Source organism: Talpa europaea (genome assembly GCF_964194135.1).
Source record: "Talpa europaea genome assembly, chromosome: 6".
NCBI lineage: Eukaryota > Metazoa > Chordata > Mammalia > Eulipotyphla > Talpidae > Talpa > Talpa europaea.
The window spans coordinates 117,074,728-117,095,564 of record NC_140072.1 but is presented as its reverse complement, the minus strand read 5'-3'; the positions used below and the strand labels follow the sequence as shown (position 1 = coordinate 117,095,564).

At 41.1% G+C, this 20,837-nt stretch overlaps 1 protein-coding gene across 1 annotated transcript in view; it reads right to left on the bottom strand.

Moving 5' to 3' along the window:
• Positions 1-561: 561 nt before the first annotated feature.
• The window catches only part of ACOD1 (aconitate decarboxylase 1), a gene marked incomplete at both ends in the record, with an annotated part of 57,779 nt that continues 37,503 nt past the window's right edge, over positions 562-20,837 (bottom strand). Inside the window, 4 exons of the mRNA XM_084234902.1 lie at positions 562-1,540; positions 2,431-2,636; positions 3,885-3,974; positions 4,735-4,896. Of these exons, the coding sequence (XP_084091028.1) occupies positions 562-1,540; positions 2,431-2,636; positions 3,885-3,974; positions 4,735-4,896 (1,437 nt within the window). The remainder of the gene's footprint in view (positions 1,541-2,430; positions 2,637-3,884; positions 3,975-4,734; positions 4,897-20,837) is intronic.

The window sequence follows — 20,837 nt, the reverse complement described above, 5'->3', positions numbered from 1 at the left end:
GCTTCTGCCAGCAGTCAGCGGGCCTGAGGAGATTAGGACAGATAAAGAAGAACAGCTCCTGCATCGGAGGGGTCCCCCAAAGGGTTGCCACTGGGTGAATGCAGCCAGGTGTTTTATAGCAGTGCTCATGTTTTGGGTCTAGGGGAGCAGCAGTGGTGGTTGTGCAGTTCTTGATTGGTTGCTTGGGACTTATGTTCTAATATAGGCAAACTGGTGACTTTTTAACACAGCACTTCAATATCTATTAATAAATTTTTCCTCCTGTTATGTCTCCTGGAGTCCCAAGTTCCTATCTTCCTGTCAAGGTCTAACTCCTCAGTTTGAATTTCAGCCTTATATAAGTTTGTAAAATCCATCCCTCCTGTTCCTTGTATATCTGTTATCTTGCTATAAATGAAACTGCCCAGCAAAATTTACAGCCCAGAACCCCTTCCATATATATCCAGTTCTGTGCCAGGCCTCTCTCTACCTCCTGGACACGTTGAGAGCAAACTCCTGCTTCTAAATAAAGCAAATCATTGAATTTCCCCCAATATAAAATCATTTAGGTGTTGGAAAGCCTCAGGCAAGATTATATGATGGAACTGTTAAATCCGGGATAGATTTTGACACCACCTCTGGTGGAGAGGGTGCTTTCAGAAGTCTAGTTAACACAGAACAGTCTTCTAGGTCTTCCAGGTTTTCTACCATCTCTATGAGTCTTTCTACTGTGTCTGGGGACAGTATCCTGGAGGCATTGGCTCTGAACTTCCTCTGTAGGTCCTCCTGACTCAGTGGCTTCCTCCAGTGACCGTAGAAGGTATCAGAGCGCTCCTTGAAGGTGACCCCATCATTGAGGGTGACACTTATCTCACAGTACAGTGTGTTGAAGTTCGGCAGGTTGTCCTGAGGGTGCTCCAGCTCCACCTTACTGAGTAGCTCTCTCACCTGTGGCCTGTTGATCTGACATTCATGAAATGATGGGACACTGATGCCACCATCAAGCAGGGCAGCACAGGCCACATACTGAAAGGAGTGACGGGCTTCATGCTCTGAGTCAGGGAAAGGCCTATTGACATACGGGACATCTGGAATTCGGAGCACAATTCTCTCAATGTGGTCAATGGAAAGCAGGGCTCTGCCTGATACAAGGTGCTTCCTCATAGACGCAGCTGCATCTGCCACCCAGTGGGTGATCAGATGTGCAGGGAACCGCTTGAAGGCCACGTCCTGCTGGTCCAGCAGCCAGGTATGGGAATCTAGGTTTGGAAGGACTTTAGGGGAATAGTTTGCATAGAAGGCCCCAAACCCTGTCTCCATGTCTAGGACCTGCTTGTTTCCTTGGAGACCCAGCATTGCCAGGAAAGCAGCTTCTAAGCCATGTCTGGCTGCATTGCCAATATGAAGAGGCTTGGTCTGAGTGGCGGCATTTGCCATGGGTGCCCCAGCAAGAGAAACAGCAATAGCAAGAGCTTCTTGGCACTTTGTCCTGCTGAGTCCTAAAAACTTGGATGCAGCAGCAGCACTACCCAAAGTTCCTACTACTGAGGGGGGGTGAAATCTGAAAAACAAAAAGGCAAAGAGTCAGCAAGTTATAAATCTCAACTATCAGGAGGCAGTGAACTGTAGTAGTCAGGACTGTAGAAAATGGAGCCAAAGGATCAAATTTCACCTCTTCCACTTTTTAACTATATGATCTTGGGAAAGTTATTCAACTTTTCTGTTCCTCTTTTCTCTTACATAAAAGAGTGATGACATAGTATTTACGTCATAGGATTTTGTGACTTTTGAAAAAATTCACTTGCTTGTAATAGTGCCTGACAGTAAATTCTTTATAGATGATATTGTATATAAATTACTACCAGAAAAGCAAAAGTTGTTGATTGCTAAGAGCCCAGCTATAAAAATCGAGGGCCTTGCAGATTGTAATGTTCACTCAGTATTCCAATTTAGTCCTCTCCTAGCAGGCTGGACCGAGTGACAAAGTAAATATTAGATTGAACCACATGATAAAGCCACCACTTGACCATTTTTGATCTGTGGGTTGAACAGTCAGGTTTAGGATTTTCTAAATGTTCTCATTAGCTGAAGGACCATAACAAATTTCAAAATAAATTCTACTTTGAGATGTGGTCAGGGATATTCTGAGCGCCCACAGAAGTCCGAGGATGAGTCACCTTGAGAAGAGTGACCCCCATTTATTTCATGGTTCTACTTGCTTGACTGGATCTCCAAACCCAAAGGGGATTTTTCATTAGCACTTCTGAATTCACACCATTGTCGATGAGTTATAAGGTTTGATTTGTGAATAGTGAATTAACTTATCTTCCAGCACTACTGTTACTACTATCTTCAACTAAGCCACTTTCTATACCAAAAAGCTCTACAGAGATCACAATTGACAGATGAAGGGAATTAGTTGCCTCTCAATGAGGAAAATCCTCTCCATACCTCTTTGGTATGTTATTGGCTTCTTTGGAGAAATGCATTAATCGGCCTTGTACTTCAATACCAACATTGAAAGCCAGCAGAAGGTCCAAGCCAGAAAACTTTGGACTTGAAGGCAGGTCTTCTGATAAAGCAATGAGGACAGGAAGGGCAGCTCCAGAAGGGTGGGTGGGAGGGTGCCACGTGTCGTCAAAATCCATTGAGTGAATCTGTGGACACACAACCAACCAAACCCAACATGTATTTCCCTGAATGCAATGGTTTTTGAATCAGTAAAAGTTTAGATTACTAATAACCCAGTAAGATTTTTGGATTTTTGGATCTGATTCCTTAAAATAAAAGCTATGAACTGCCTGACTCTTAATCACATGACTGGGCTCTCTTCTGCCCTCAATAGGTAGGACCTTGGACAGCAGCTAATGAGCCTCAAAAGGCACTTGAACCATGAAAAAGAATAACTATAATAAAGAAAAAATCAAAATCAACAAGCATACATACATTGTGCATAAATGAAAAATGATGTAAAAAATATATAAAATAAAAAAAGGCACGTGGACCCTACCCAGGTGTCCAGTGCTGACTGCCACAGCACCTGGAAATCAATAGCCACTTAAAAAGAAAGTTGTGGAATTGGGTGACTGCTCCTCCATATCATATATTTCTGTACATTTTTATTATGAAATAATATCAATTTTTTGGAAAAGTTGCAGACTCTTAAGCCCTGATAAGCGATATTTTAAAATCATAATTTTTCTGCTATAGGGTTTCATTCTGCTTCATCCTAGCCATTTGCTATTACTTTATATTATAGTCATAAACAGAAGTTCATTTAAAAATAGATTTTTCTGTTAGATGTGGCTGGCTCATTTCCCATGGCTTACTGGACAGCTACTTCTCTATGCTCATGGGGTTCAGCTTTAAATATTCAAGCTGTTGTCCCAATAGACCAAAGAGATATCTCAGAAATCCCAATGTATTCCTGTCCAAATTACCTTTTGTAGATTGCCCAGCATACACACAAAGTATAAAAATTGTTTCTCAGATGAGAAACAATTTTTAATTTGGGAAAAAATAGACACTGTATTGGTTCTCTGTAAATATCTGTTGAATGACCAAAAAAAATGATGAAACTGGCACTGGGCACAGCAAAGGACTTGAGAAGGAATTTAGTTTCTATATTGAGCTTAATATTTTTTTGTTATATACATTCAGAGTTTAGAGTTGAGACACCTTCCATCTTATTTCCTCTGCTTCACAATTTCTTTAAAAAGACCAATTCACTGTAAAAACAAGGAAAGTAAAATTACTATCTAAAAGAAAGGGCAGTCCGTTTCATCTCTCTAAACATCAGTGATCTCAGCAGTAAAATGTAGAGATTGTGTGATTTCTGAGATATTTCCTGACTCTGAAATGGTTATGATTGTCTAACAGTTGAAAAGACTTGAAAACCTCCTTACAGCCACACCGTTAACAAAAGCAGCATATGTTGGTGGGAGCCTGAGGTCTGACTGGCCCCAAACAGTGCTGGACATTCTGGAACTGTAGATCTGAAACAAAAGAGTATTGATCAGTGATACAGGGTGTGAACACAACATGCCAATTCACCACTCCAAGAGATGGTCTTCATCTGTGGAGGCATTACTTTATATAAACCTTTGTGCTAGATTGAAGCCCAAACCATTGGATTCCTTTCTTCCTTACAAAACAGTACACAATTTTCTCCATAAAAGGGAAAAGAGGCATTGTTATTTAATCCCATATCATGATCCAGATGTGCTTTGGGGAATGGAGTCTGAATTTACTCTTATGTACTCCTTCAGGGTAAATCCTGGGGAAGACTTGCTGTCAATACTGATCCCTTCCTTTGGAGTATGAAGCTCCATCTTCTATGTCCACACCCATCCTCTACTCGAGGACTGATCTAGCCATTTCTCCACAGCATCTTAAGGATTCTTTGGTAGTAGTAGGTGCTACTACCTCTAAGACTCTCAGGTAAAAATGTGCTTTCAGTCATAATAATAATAAAAATCTCTGAGGCATTACTACTCTTACGATTAGTCTTGAGACTGGTTTTGATACAGTGACTTAGTACAGGGTATGGATGAATATTAAAATACAAACAATAAAGCATAGAAAAGCATAAACAAATATCAAAAATGCTATATACACCAAGCACTGTCTCTAAAAAGGAGGGTAGAGTACTTGAACATGAACACACATCTCTGGGAGGTGGGGGGAGAGCACCTCATTAAGCAGACAGATGTGTGCACTTGGTTTTATCTCTAAAGTAGACATTGAACTTCTTACTTTACTATATTCGCTGACTTTGTGAAACACTTCTGTGCTGGATCCCAGGATCCCAACACCCAGAGCATCCAGAATCATCCTCTTGCTCCTTCGGAGAACGTGATCAGTCAGGTGTTCCACTTTCAGGCCATGGATCACTTTGGCAAAGCTTTCTGTGACAGACTTTAAAAGAAAAATTGTCAGGACCCTGCCACATTCATTTATAGTTCTACACTTCTTTTCTTTTTTTAAAAAAAATATTTATTCATTTTTATACAAAAGCTGGGGAGAGGCGTGGGAGGGTGAGAGGACTCACCAGAGACAGAGTGGGGAATAGAACAGGCAGACTGAATGAAACACACTGCTGAGGGGAGCAGCGGATGCGACAGGAGAGCTCTGCTGTGCCATGTGGGATTCTCGCTGGCCGGTGGGTATTGAACCCACACTGCAGAGGTTGCGGACAGCTTCATAGCACTTCTCTCAACCTTCTGCACCACCGGGGAGGCCCTACACTTCTTTTCTATATGAGAACTCTAGGTACTTTGATGTAGAGTTTTCCTTCATTAGAGGATACTCAGTTGACCTAGTTAAGTTCAATTTCTTAAAACTGAAGAGTACTGGGACTTGCTCCATGTGATGCAGAGCATGTGGAAATGCACAGTAGCCAGTTTCAAACAGATGATGACCACGGAGTATGTGGGCTACAGTGGAGAGAAGCACAAGATCAGAGAAGGAAGATGCTGGGACGCCTCCTCCATTAGGTGGGCCTGCCTGGGTGTGGGGTGCATTCAAACAGCTAGCAGCTGCCCTGCTCTCATTAGCTTCATGCCCCTTGTGTATTGTGCTGAATGTTTTGTATATATGTATGTGTGTGTGTGTGTGTGTGTGTGTATACATAAGATGTGTGTGTGTACATAAGGCTCTCATAAGATGAGATGTCAGAACAGTTTTTGTGGGATAATAGACTGCCATTCTCTCAGATTGCTGGCTTTCTTTAAAAAAAAAGTGCACCTTATAGATTCAATTCCTGTCTCTATTTATTTGCTTTGCCAATGACAGGCAGCCTGACCCTGGCATTTTTGGCAACAGTTGGGTCCCTTGTTGTAACCAGAATTGCCTCTTTTCAAGCTCTGTTCCCACCCCCACCATCCTACAGTTGAAGGAACTTGGTGACTGATTGTCCATCTTTCCAGGGTTAGAGCTGACCTGGAGGTGACTTGTGGGGAAGTGGGTTTATCTGGGGACGTGTGTTGGCAGGACACCAACAGAGAGCCTGGGAAGTGATTGAGGCAGTGGCATCCATCTACTGCACCCCATGGTGCTAGTGGCTCATGGCAGTAGGACCCTGTGGGGACCCCTTGAGAAGTCCTAAACACCACCTTCATGCCAAAGAGCGAATGGCCTCTTTCAGGCCCAGTGGAAGGGAATGTAAGGAAATTGCACATGTGGCCGCTCAGCTGGCTGGTCTTATATCCATCTATTTCTAAGACATCTTTTTCAGTCTTCTAAACTTTCTCATGGTATTGATAGCTCTTTTTTAGTACAAAACTGTGATTAATGTATAAACTAAGGCAAAATATGCAGTCATTTAATAAATAATGTCGTTTCACAAGTTCTTATCCAAGTGTGACACTGTGCTAATCTGTCTCGAATATCAAAACAAAATGTTATGGTTCCTGTTGAAAAAAAAATAACCTTATATTCTGCAGGCAACTAAAACGAGTAAGCAGATTATTAGAAATGCTATCTGGTAATACCATAAAGGACATACCCAATACTAAGAGGTTAAAAATTCAACGAACTTAAAATGAATTATTTTCTTCCTAATATTATACAACAAAATCAAGTCTCTTATTGGTGAAACATGGATGAAAAACAAGATGCAGTTAATTAGATTGTCCCGAGGATATGAGAAATGTTTAAATTCTAGTTTTGAAGTAGAAGCAAGCAGCTTTTAGAAGGAGGGGGCAACTGAGGCAATTGAGGAAAAAAGAGATAAGCTAGAAAGCAAATTTAAATTAACCACAGAAGATGGCACAATACCTTGAGCATCTTGCTGTTCTCGAGACGGTTTATCTCAGGAGTGAAGTGGAGATTTGCTATTGGGTGCCTTTATACATTTCATTACTCTCCATTCACTTTCACTTTTTTCTAGTTCTGAAATTTCCACTATTTCAACAATTCCCAACTAAACCTACTTCAACTTCCTCTTTAACGAATTGTACAACTTACCATCAGTTGAAGAATTAACTTAAGTCTGGGAAGTATAATACTGATGATTATATGACTTAGGAAACTATGCATGCTCTTTTATCTAGGTATTCCACTTCAAAAATTTGTCCTAACCAAATAGGCAGGGATTTATGGGAAAAAATTAGCAAAAAGCCAAAACATGAAATGCATAGACTTGCTTATAAAACTTAGAATTAGAAACTAGCAAATGCCCCCCAAATAGTAAGTTAGTTAATTAAAATATGGCTTGTGCAGTATTTAAAACACATTTCATTTTAACTTTTCATTGTCTACCGACAAATGTGACACCCTGAGTTTATGGTAAATGAGATTGAGCGCCTAATGCCTAAGAGCATTAAAAGTTAGTCACATTTCGCCCCAGCTTGCTCCTTCCTGAACTACATTCCCCATATATGCCTCCTGGTCTTGGTGCTCTGTCTGTCTTCTGGAACATACTGCCCACTTCTCTCCCTTCTATTTTCTATTACCCAAGTTGACTTCAGCATAGCTTATGTGAGTCTTTCTGCTTATAATCAATCACTGTGGATTGGCTTGTCTGGACCTAGCTCTGCTCTCCTGGGCAACTACATTGTCTTTGGGCTGTTCAGTCCTGGCCAATGGGTTTGTACCTATAGTGTGTACAAAATATTCAATACATACTATATTTGAAGTCCAAGCTTGCTGTTCCAGACATAATGGCAGAATTCGTCTTTGGGAAAGGTTGCACTTCAAGTTTGGAGGAAATCTCAAGTCACATAGTTCTACCCCACCCTTGTTACAAAAGGGAGAGTTTTAGACAAAGAGGAACTAAACTGCTCTTCATAAAAATGCAAAAAGATATCTTTCTTGTGAGTAGACGGCTATCTCTGGGAGAAGACTTGAAGTCGTTTTCCTTCTCTTATGTAGAACTTGTGGTAAAAGTGTTGAGTCTCTGAAAACAGCTCAGAGCAAGGTCCATGCTCTGAAAGGCCTTGGCTATGGGTCAGAGATAGGTAAGGGAGGGTGATCAGTAGAGAGCCCCAATGGAAGGACACAGGTAGACAGATGCAGGAGCATTGAAGTGGAATATCTCATTTGGAGTTTTTCTGCACAATATAATAATTCTCTTATGTCATTCTCAGAAAAGTTTATTACATTCTATAATCTAGTGTCAGTCTTACTTTGGGAAATGAAGGCAGGGATGGTTGTTTGTGCATGGAGGGGTGGAGAAATAAGCTCAAGTTACTAGTCAGAGGGTGAAGTGACAATGTGGGGACTATTAGGTGCATTTTGGTTATCCTAAATGGTTAAGGAACAGTCAAAGTAATGTGGATATGGTTGTACCTTCTTGATGGCAAAGTGATGAGCAACTCCAAAGGATGAACACTAGGGGACAGTTGGATGCTAATGGGCTTCCCAACCAATGTCCAGACTAGGAAAATCCTGAGCTAGGATCAGTCTTGACAAACATGGTGGTTGTGTGCAACAGGGTACCATTGTTAGTACATTAGCCAGGAGTATCCAGGGATCCCAAACTTAAGGGGTACAGACTTTAAAACGGGGTCTATCCACCCACTATAGAAAGGCAAATGAAACAGACTCTTAATGTGAAAGCTTTTTAAAACATGTAACGTGCATAAAGAAAGAAGAAAGGATACTCCCAATAAAACTGAAAATTAACCATCCTCTCATGGGCAAATACCTAGCCAAACAGGGTCACTGAAGTAGGGCCACTGAGGCCCCAAAACTTGTCACAGTCTGAAGTAACTTCTGGCAGGTAACAGCAAAAAAGGGGTAAGGCAGATCTTGGGTGAAAAGGAGCAAAAGAAATATAACATCAAGATAATAGTTGCCACTGTCACTTCCAAGGAGAGCCTTCCCATGTGGCTCTTTTAGGTGTCTCAACATGTCTCTCCTCCACTCATCTCCTCCTTTCCTCTTCTCCAACCCCCTGGGTACAAGTCAAAGTCAGAAAAACAAAATCCCCGGAGTCCACCTGCCTTCCATTTTATATAGCTTCACCTGGCCACTCTGCTCTGCCCCTAGTTCCCAGTAACTCCCCAACTCAGAAAGTCCAGTTCATGGCGCACTGGGACCTGTAATCCAAGGCAGCTGCAGGGAACTGGGGGCAGAGAAAATGGCATCTCACCTTCATGGAGGTATAACACTATCTCAGACAATCATTATTTTATATCAGTGGACTTCAATGCCAACTTCCATTGGAAAGATGGCTCCTTGTATCCAAAGAATAAAATGGTTATTTGAGGATGAGAGGGGTATAAGATGGGTATTTTGGGTACATTTGGATAAATTCCAGCAAGTACAAATACTTATGTTGTAGGTTTTTGTGATTTATTGCTGGGTAGTCCACCTAAATTGATGTTAAGAATAATCTCATTGAGTGGAAAGGAAAAACAAGTTTGAAAAACACATAGTCTGGGCCTCCCCGGTGGCGCAGCGGTTGAGCGCTGGGTTGCGAAACTGCGCACGGCCTCTGCGGCGCCGGTTCGATCCCCGGCTGCTCCCCGGCCACCGGAGGAGGGTCCCACATGGCGCGCAGACCTCTCCTGCCGCCCGCTGCTCCCCTCAGCAGTGTACTTCGGTCCTTCTGCCTGCTCTGCTCTCCGCTCTGGCTCTGGTGAATTCTCTCACCCTCCCGCGCTTCTGACTGTACCCAGTGCATGTATAAACAAAAAAACAAAACAAACCAGCAAACAAATAAATAAAGCATGCCTCTATTAAAAAAAAAAAAAAAAAAAAAAAGAAAAACACATAGTCTGATCCTGATCCTAAGCATTATCCCCGTTGGGAGTTTGGAGTCTTCAGCTTAAATGTTCATTTAGAGATTCCCAAACCACTTTTACATGAACATGAATTACGGGCTATGCTGACCGCCACCCTTTCACTGTGGAAAAGTTAAAGGTGTGATGACCTTTATTAAGTCTGATGAACTTTACTGGAAGTACTGTGATTCAACTTCTTTGGGCTCAAGTTTTGCCACCACTGAGTTGAGAAAAAGAGTTAGTTCAATTATTTTCTCATTTAATTGCTTTGTGCTTTTACAGAGCTATGGCCAATTGAAAGACTAAGACCCTCGGTAATTAGAATCACTTTCTAACTGTCCAGAGGTTTAAATGATTAATTATATGTTGATGGCACCTCTCCAGTCAAAAACAATTGATCACTTCCGGGTGCCTTTTGCTCTTTAGCTCTAAGTAGAAGCCAGAATGATTGTTTTTATTTTTTTAATTTAATTTTTTTATGGTTGCCCTGTGTATTTATTTATTTTTTTAAATTTTTTTTAAAATAAATTTTATTTTTATATTCCCCATACAATTAAAACCCCCTTATTTTGACCCCAAGCCCTCCTTTCCCTGCCCCCCACCTGCCATAGAGTGTCGCTGGTTCATAGTTGTTTTCTCGATTTTGATATTTTCTTTCTTATAGTTATTCTTTTTCCTGGTCCCTTATTTAAGTTTTCTAGATTCCTGCTATGAGTGAGACCATCCGGTGTTTTTCTTTTTCTTTCTGGCTCATTTTGCTGAGCATGATCCCTTCCAGTGCACCTGCACCCCTATGTTTATAGCAGCACTGTTTACAATAGCTAAGCTTTGGAAACAACCCAAATGCCCAAAAATAGATGACTGGATCAAGAAGATGTGGTACATATACACCATGGAATATTACTCAGCATTCAAAAAACAGAATGATTTTTTTTAAATACAAATCTTCTCTTCCATCATTCTCTCAGGGTTGAGGGTGGTGGAGTTGGGGGTGGGTAGGGGTAGGGTTGGGAAAGCAATGCAGTGAGCAGCCCTGTGGAAGGGGAGGAACTGAAATCTGCTGACAGCCAGAGTGGAAGCTCATCTACCCACAGGAAGTCCAATCTCTGAGACAGCCTGGCCTGTGGTTAGACTGCAACCTCCTAAGAGACCTTAAGTCAGAGTCACCAGCTGAGTTGCTCTGGTATTCTTGACCCTTAGAAATTGTTGAGATAATAATGGTTTGTTATTTTATTTTATTTATTTTTTTAAAGCTCTATCCATTTATGTATACAAGACTGGGGTACAGGCCAGAGATGCGGTGGGTGAGAGGATTCACCAGAGATAGAATGGGGAACAGAACAGGTAGATTGACCAAAGTGCACTGCTGAGGGGAGCAGTGGCGAGTCAGGAGAGGTCTGCTGCACCATGTGGGTTGCTCCCTGGCTGGCTGGGGGATCGAACTTGTGCAGCAGAGGATGTGGATAGCTTCACAGGTTGTGTTTTAACCCCTTCACAGTGTGGTGCTTAACCCCTTGCGCCCCCAGGGAGGCCGCGGTTTGTTATTTTAAATGGAAAAATCTTGAGAGTAATTTGTTACACAGTAGTAGATGATTAATACAATCTCTTTGCTGTTAATGTGACTTATATGGGTCCTTAAGATCTGCCTTTAGTTTTCTTTTCATTCTCACATTGGGCTTAGCATCTCTCCCCTGACCAAGTGGCCAAGGTCTTCATTGCCTTAGGAACCCGTGTCCTTCTCTCACTTCTCATGTCTTCTTGCTACACTGCACCTCTTGTTTCAGACCCAACCCTACAAGTTTCTTCTCATCTTCCATCACAGTTAGTGTTCTTAGCTAGGGTTGACTTTGTCCTTCAAGGAACGATGTTTGGAGACCAAATCGTGGCATCTAGTGTGGAGGGTCCAAGAATGCCACCCTATAATTAGTGTAACCTTGAACAGGCCCCACAACAGCAAATTAAGTGCTTCAAAATGTTAATAGTATCAAAGTTGAGAACCTCTACTTACTGTAGAGGTTACATCTAGGAGCCTTCCAAAACACTAACTTTAAGAATCCCATCTGCCTGTTCTCATGGGCACAGTGTGGCATGGTGATGGCTGAATTACTGTCTCATGCCACGAAAATCAAGGATCATGGACTGTGAAGAATGAACTTAAGAAAGTTTATTCAGTGATAGGAAAGCAGGAAATTTCCCTATGATGACGAGGGGAATCCAAGCTGGTTACCCCCAAAACGGTCATTTCTAGGTTATTTTATACCAAATACAGCTCACTAAGGGGCCTCTATTCTGTTGAGTACATGTGTGGGGAAGGAGTTTGCTAAGAGTTTGCAGCTAGAAACTCAGGAAGCTCTCTAAAGATTAACACTCAGCTTAAAAGCAGGGCCATCACCCCCCTCCCCCCGGCTTTCTTCTTAAGGAGCATTTTTGGCTGACTCCAGCCAGCTTGCAGGCGCAGGGCCTGTAATTTCCATTGTCCTGTAACCTTTTCACTCTCTGTGTCTCTACCCTGTCTGCCTAACCAGAATCTGTCTCACAAGAGTTCCCTCTCTATTCTTATTAGATTGGAAAATATAGTTTAAAGATCTACCCTATTGATCACTATATCCCAGGGTTTCACACTGGACTCTACACAGAGTAGATGCTCATCAAAATTTATTGAATGAATTAATGCAAACTTGATGATTTTGGTAAGTCAGTCACACTAACACATAAATGCATTTAACCCCTCTTCATTAGTAATGGGAATGTATCAGGGAAGATTTTTTTTTTTAAAGATTTATTTATTTATTTATTTATACAAGTACTGGGTACAGTCAGAAGTGCAGGAGGGTGAGAGAATTCACCAGAGCCAGAGCATGGAGCAGAACAGGCAGACCGAAGAAGTACACTGCTGAGGGGAGCAGCGGGCATGACAGGAGAGGTCTGCGTGCCATGTGGGACCTTCCCCGGTCCACCAGGGATCAAACTGGCGCTGCGGAGGCTGCGGACAGCTTCAGAGCCCAGAGCCCAATTGCTGCACCACCAGGGAGGCCCTATCAGGAAGATTTTTTAAGTGGATATAACTTTTTTTTTTTAATAGCAGCGTGTTTTTATTTATTTGTTTGTTTGTTTGTTTATACAAGCACTGGGGAGAGTCAGAAGCGCGGGAGGGTGAGAGAATTCACCAGAGCCAGAGAAGGGAGCAGAGCAGGCAGAAGGACCGAAGCACACTGCTGAGGGGAGCAGCGGGCGGCAGGAGAGGTCTGCGCGCCATGTGGGACCCTCCTCCGGTGGCCGGGGAGCAGCCGAGGATCAAACCAGCGTCGCAGAGTCCGCGGGCAGCTTCGCAACCCAGCGCTCAACCGCTGCGCCACCAGGGAGGCCCGGATATAACTTTTAATCTACTATACTACAGAATGCTAGCCTGATAACAAGTTGAATATAGTAAACACACCAATTTTTTTCCATTTTTTTGATACAGTCTCAAACTTTTATTTTTTATTTTTATTTTTTTAATTAATATTTTATTTTATATAATTCTTGCATTGTTTTTCATTTTTGCACAACGTATGCATTTTCATTTTGGTTGTATTCCCCATGCAGTTGCCATTTTGACTATAGCAATTTGCAAGAGAATACTTGTAAATATGAGGTATCAGGGTAAATAAGGAATATTTGAAACAACAAATAGGGAATGTGAGAATGTCGGCTTTCTAAAAAAGAAAAAGCATATAATCTGATCAATTTTGCACAAAATGATCTGTGCTATTTGAATTGCAGTTTTCCTCCTCTTACCTTGCTCTTCCTACCCTAAGATTGAACATAATCTGATGAGCAAATCTCAGGACTTTGATTACTAAGTTTCATTTTCTTGGAAAAGAGGTAACTTTGGACTACAGTATATTTAGTTTCCCTTAAAGCAACCACAACACTAAGAGTCATTACAGTCTTTTGCATTGCTTAAGTCATTGTCTATCTGCCATTGTCCTGGGTCTATTCCCCCCTCACCCCCGCCCCCAGGAAAGATAAAAACTTCAGTAAAACATCAAACAAAATAAGAATAAAATGAATATTTAAGATAATGCCTCACAGATTTAATGCTCAATATTTATCAATTCTCATTTTTATGGGTATATTCTTCCCTCCCCCTACCATCCCCCCTCTGCCTCTCTCCCCCTCCCTCCCTCCCTCGCACCTTCTTTTCTGTAATGTTCTGTCTCCCTCACTCTGCATGAGAACTTTACTATGCTAATTTATTAAACTTTGAATGGAATTTTGTAAATAGACAGGAAAGGATTAGGTTCTAGGGACTATGAAGGGAAGAATCTGAACTATTGATTGAATAGCCACAACAATATTGATTGTGGCTATAAAATCATTGCTTAGGGCCTCCCCAGGTGGTACAAGGGGTTAAGATGCAACCTAGGAAGCTGTTTGCAGCCTCTGCAGCATGAGTTCGATCTCAGGCCAGGGAGCTACCCACATGGCACAACAGACCTTTCCTGACTCGCCCGCTGCTCCCCTCAGCAGTGTATTTCGGTCAGTCTGCCTGTTCTGTTCCCCACTCTGTCTCTGGTGAATCCTCTCACCCTCCACACCTCTGGTCTGTACCCCAGCTCTTGTATAAATAAATAAATAAATAAATAAATAAATAAATCTTTTTTAAAAAGTCTATAAAGTTTTTAAAAAATAAAATAAAACCATTGTTTAAAAAAATTACTCAACATACTTTATTGTGAAAAATCTTACCATTTGTGGGAGTTAAGGGTAGTTGTAACTTATTCTCCAGATCACTCTACCTCAAAGAAGAGTAATATTCGTGTTTTTCCTTGTAAGCATAAAATTGTCAGTGTTTCTCAGTTAACTAGCAAATGATGGGTGATTATCCATGGGTTATATTGCTCTGCACCAGATGTTTATTCTCTAAGAGAGAATAAAATGGATAGATACCTTATTTGAATAAATCTCACAGACATTTAGAAAATGTGATTCTGTGCAGAAATTTTGTATGAACACTTAACAGATAATAGATTCTAAATAGTTCTTATTCTTTTGAAACTATCTTTAAATATAGAATTGTTGTGAACTCAAAAGCAATGTGGCTAAGCATTTCAGTGGCAAAGATCTGTTCTCCTTTTGATATTGCCACATCACACCAGAGGCTCTTTTTTCACACCATCAATTTTTTCTTTAGCTCAAGGAAATTTTCTTCCATTATTTCACTGACTCACTTCCCTCTGTATTCTCCTTCTGAATACATGTATTTGGTAAATATTATATCTATTGCATTTGTCCTCTTCCTCAATGTGATTATTGTAATTTACATATTTCTACCTCAGAGAGAGTTTCACATTACTCACTCTCATCTCACTTTGGTAGATCTTTTGGATCAAACCACCACAAGATCACCAGTGATGGTGGTCTCCAGGCTGCACACCTTAAATAAATGCTGGTCTTATGGACCCATGTGGTTAGTTATTCCTCAGAGGGGAACCACAACCGGCATCTCTTACTTTATTTTGGCTTGACTTCTCAGGTCAGATGCTTGATGCTATTCACCAAAGAATTGTTATCTAATTTTCATATTTTTTTTCTTATTTTTCATATGACTTTGGCTGCTCCATTTAGCTGAACTTAGACCATTCATCAGGATGTTTTGCTGATGTCTCTGTGATTTTACCCCTTTCTCTTGTATTTGCATCTTTTCTTCATGGTTGATAGAGTTTGAAAACTTGCCTCATGAGATTAGAGGAGGGAGGGAGGGAAAAAGGGAAGGCAGGAAGGGAAGAGAGGCAAAGGAGTAGAGGAGGAGAGAGAACAGAGAACCACCAGTTGTTCCCGAGGCTGGGACCTATGGAAACATCCCCCATGGGCTCACCTGGGTGCATAGCCACAGCCTTAGGACTAGTTGTTCATTTTTGAGGTCTTTATGCTAACAGTGCACACATCGTTGACTAGAATCTTAGGAACTGACTCTACCAACCCAAGTTATATGAGAATGAGGAGTCAATTAGAATTCAAATGTATTAATATAATATACCTTGGTTAAATTTTATCATTTCTAGCGTCCACAGGGCTCTGCTGCTTGGGACCTTTTCTGTATTAAGGTGTCTGAGAAGTCAATTTAGTGATGCTTACTTGATTAGTAGCAGAAAAATGGGAGGAGAGCTACTTCCCCACACTATGGAAAAGTCAGATGGGATTCTTGCTTCACAGAATCCTCCAGTTCCCTACTGCCCAGAACATGTGGGCCTCCTGGGTTCTCTGTTAGATGTACTTGGCCAAATTATTATTTTAATCTCCATAAATTACCTTTATATTGTTAACCTATTAGCCTTTTATCTATGAAAATGTGAAAATTAATCAACTGGAACCTTATTTATTTTATTTTATTTTTTAAAGATTGATTTTATTTATTTATGCATACAAGAGCAGGGGTGTAGGTAAGAGGTATGGGGGTGGGTGGTGAGAGGAGTCCCTAGATACAGAGTGGGGAGCAGAACAGTTGGATCTACTAAAATACACTGCTGAGGGGAGCAGCAGGTGTGTCAGGAGAGGTCTGCTGTGCCATGTGTGTCAGCTCCCTGGCCGGGGATGGAACTCGTGCTGCAGTGGCTGCAGATGGCATCATAGTGCTGAGACTTAACCCCTTGAGCTACCAGGGAGGCCCTGGAACCTTATTTAAATGAGGTGGAAAGCCAGAAGACAATTCTCATATACAGACTTTCAGAGCACAAATCAGAATCCAGCCAGAAGAGATATGCCTTGTACTTCCCATGGGAGGGAGGAAGAGATTCCTTCTTGCCTAGAAACAGCGCAGCCAACAGGAGAATACCACACTCAGCAATGAAAAGCCACCACACTTTGAACTCCTAGTGTCCTCCAATGGACTCTTCATTTATATTACCCCTTCTGTAATCTTCATAAGAACATTTCTCCTTTTCCTCTGGGGGATTGCGTGTATGTTTTGTGAGAACACAGCACTTCTTAACTGGTTTTTATTGTTTCAGGATAAACCCACTTTTTTGGTGAAATAACTGGCTATGTACATGTGGTCAACAAAAACATGCAACACAGAGGAATGTAACTAGACATTCCTGGACTTCAATTTTATGCCTCAAATATATCGGCTTTGTCTATCAATGTGGGGTGGCCTGTTACCCTCGCAGATTACTACACAGTAACATGCAGTTTGGGTGCTGGTAGGATATTTGCTACTGTCATGTTTCATTGAGTGAAAAATTCCTTTCAGCTCAAATGTCTGTCATGTCTCACTCAGAGTATGACAATTAGCTATGGATTTAATGTCCTAAAATTTCCTCAACATTAGGACAAATATTTAGAATTAATGTAGCCATTTGTTATGTTAGAACTTGGCATCTTCCTTTTGACTATTTGGATTCTGTCTTCTGGAATCCCTACTTAGTCCTGTCCCTTCCCTTCCTCTTTTTGTCCTCCTTGGTACTCATAAACAATATGATCCTATTTTCCCAGTTTAACATTAAAATCGAGTTTGCAAGATTTTCAAACCCTCTGTTGTTTCTTTCCTTGAATCAATGTTATTCTTTTTTTCTACCAACTAAAGAAAGATAGCCTTTGTCTCAACATCAACAGAAAACCTCCTCTTTTTGAGAAAACACTGATGCTAAGGACTGTTTGGAAAGAATAAGATGTTGGAGAAATAACTAAAAAGGAAAACCTTTTCTCAACCTGGAAATCCGCTCCATGAGGTGTTAGAGGGGAAAAAACAATTTAATTGTTGAATAATCATTAAACCAGAATGTGATGTGCAGCACAGACCATCCACCAAGACACTGCAGAGACAGAAAAGAGTCTCATCTGCTTATATATAACAGCTCATTACGCACATGTTCTCCAGATAAACCGTCCTCAGGTTTACTGGCCCTCAAGTAAGAGATCTTTACAGCACTATTTGTCTCCTACAGTTCAGTCTCGATTACCTGGTAATTGAGGTGACTGCCTATGTTAGCTAATTGATTTTATCCAGAGGAAAAATAAACTTTTCAGACCTTCAGGATGGGGTCGTTTTGTGACAGGAGGAGAGGCCCATGGGAGTCCGGCTCCTTCTTTCCCACAGAAACTGGAGAGAGGGGTGCATTTCAGGGAGATGGCTTCCAGGAATGAGAAATATTCCTGGGTCTAAAAGCTGATGAGAGTCCTCTCTAGTTTCCAAAAGGATTTATGTGCGTTTTAAAAAGAGGAGGAAAAAAACCAACAGGAATCTCCTTATTTTTACCAGAAGAATTAAGTTGTTTATTATTATTATTATTACTAATCTCTTATTTAAATTTTATTGGTTTGTAACATCATATAAGTTTTGGAGGTACATAATATAAATTAACATCTATATATTCTACATTATGTTGACCATTAACAGTCTAATTTTGTCATTCATGCAAATGACTCCCTATATCCAACTTACCCATCCTTCCTTCTCCCTCCCCTCATGATAAACATTAATTTGGTCTTATAGTCTAAAAGTTTGTTTATTTTTTTCATTTGTTGGCCTTTTTCTTTATGTATCACATACATGTGAAATCATGGGCAGTTTGTCTGTCTCTGTCTGACATTTCACTAAACACCACACGCTCTACATCCATGTTTTAAATGGCATAATTTCATCTTTTAAAATTTTTTTTAAAGATTTATTAATTTATTTATACAAGTACTGGGTACAGTCAAAAGCGTGGGAGGGTAAGAGAATTCACCAGAGCCAGAGTGGAAAACAGAACAGGCAGACTAAGGAAATACACTGCTAAGGGAAGCAGTGGGCGCGGCAGGAGAGGTCTGCGCGCCATGTGGGACCCTCTCTGGTGGCCAGGGATGGAACCAGTGCTGCAGAGGCTGTGGGCAGCTTTGCAGCCCAGTGCTCAACCGCTGCGCCACCAGGGGAGGCCCCATCTTTCCTTTCTTAAACAGTATATACATATCATCCTATTGGGTCTGTTTCTTCAGAGGAACCCTGCTAATAAAAATACTCCTTAGAACAGGCAGATTCCCTGGCATTTGTCTTTGTAGCTCAGTACCTATAACTGCTGCCTCCACCGTTCTGTGTGAGTGAGGGAGTACATAAATGAGGGCCCCATGTGAATATGGCATTTCCATGTTCCTACCCTATTCTGGTTTTTGAACAGCTGAGAAATTGCATTTCAATCCTGGGAGTGACATTCTGCCTAACATGTGCCTGCTTAAATAAATTGGGGTAAGTAAAACTTAATGAGTGTATTAAAGAGTCAAAAATGAGGGTTTGAAACCAGGAAGCAGTCTGACAGATTTTACTCTGTGAGAACTGTTCCAGCAATCACAAGTTTGAATATAGTTTGTATAGGTAGGAACAGTGAGTCATTGACTTTAAAAATGTAAAGATAGATTGATGATATCTTTGTGCAAAGGAAGGCAAATGCTGGAGTTTAATCACTCCCCTGATGTGTAAGGAAAATACTGTGGAGACACAAATGCTAGGAACCCATTGTTAAAATCTTTACTTGGCTCCTTGGTCTTTAGTGTGGGTTGAAAGTCTGGTTTATAGTCAGGCAGCAGATTCCTGCATAATCTACAGGATGGAGTCTGTTCTGATTTTAAGTCTATGCAGGTGCCTTTACTCTCTTGTCTGCTAGACTGGGGATGGGAGTGGGGGGTGTAGGATTGGAGGGAGGGGAGCAGGATAGAAGGGGTCTTCCAGAAAGGCCCTGAAGTTTCTGTGCATACATGGACTTCTGAACTATTGGGATCTGTTTCAGCTCAGGAACTATCCTCAAAGAGGGAAGAACACTGATGGTTGGACCAGTTGTCATCAGGAGTAATGAAGGGAAGTTTAGGGTCCAGTGGTCACTCCAGCAGGGCCTTCTTGGGAAAATGCCTTTGTGAAGTCTCCTGAGTGACTGCCCTGGACCCAGCCCTGAGTTCTGAACTCTGGGGGTAACCTGCCACTGGGAAGGGACTACCTCATCCCTCCTAGAATGCTGAGGCATAGATCAGAACGCCGCTATAGCATTTACATTTTGGAGATTCTCTGCCATTGCAAAGATAGATGCTCTCACTTCATAGGGTTCTTCCCAATGCCAGGGTGGCTGGGCAGTCAGACAAGTATGCTGCTTGCTGAGTGTGGAGCTGGAATAAAGGGATTGCAGGGATTTAGATCAACAAGGCTTAGGGAAGAGTTTGGTCTCTGTGTGAGTGAGGAGATTTCTCTGTCAGTCTTCTCTACATACAAGGACTTTCGAGGACACACAAGACAGACTCTGTCCACTTCTATTTCTTTGTTCCCCTTTTAAAATCAGTTGTCATCTTCTCATTATCAGTACATCTATACACATGATAGCACATTCTTGTTTACCTACCTTTTCAGTGTAGTTCTTGTTAGAGGTTAAGTTTTACTTCTTAGAGAGTTGGAAACCATCCAAATGCCCATTGGCAGATGACTGGATGAAGAAGATGGTCCCAAACATGGAGGAAAATAGAGGGTTCTCTGCTTAGTGGAGTAAATCAGATGGAGAATGACAATCATCCAAACACTTTGTGATTTCATTCATATGTGGTACAGCAAACAAATGAGCCAGATAAAACAAAAATACACTTTTCGACCACATGACCAAATTAGTGGTTACCAGAAGAGAAGGGATAAGAGGGATTTGTAAATCAGGTAAAGGGTCAGTTGTATGGTGTAAAGATAGAATTGGACTTATATTGGTGAACTTAATGTATATATAGATGTTGATTTATAATGATGCACATGTAGAACTTATACAAAGTTATCACACAATGCTCTTCAATAAAAAAATTAAAAAATACTTCTCAAAAAATCCCCAAATATTTTAAATTAAAATATTGAATTCTTGTAACTGTTAAAATGGCAGCTTCCATTTGGCATATGCTTGTGCTCCTGAGACCATGCCGTAACTCTTAGAAATTTATTGTTTTATCTCTTCCCTTAGCATGTGTGCTTTGTATAGAATTCAGTAATTTTACATTTGTTTTGCTAGTTTATCTTTAAGAATTAATTTACATGTCCCAGTCTTGGGGGCATCAAATGTTACTCCAATATTGGAGTAGGATTAGGTCCAGGAATATATGGGCCTGATCATGTATAAAACTATCAAAATCTTAAGTGGAAATCTTAGTGGAAAG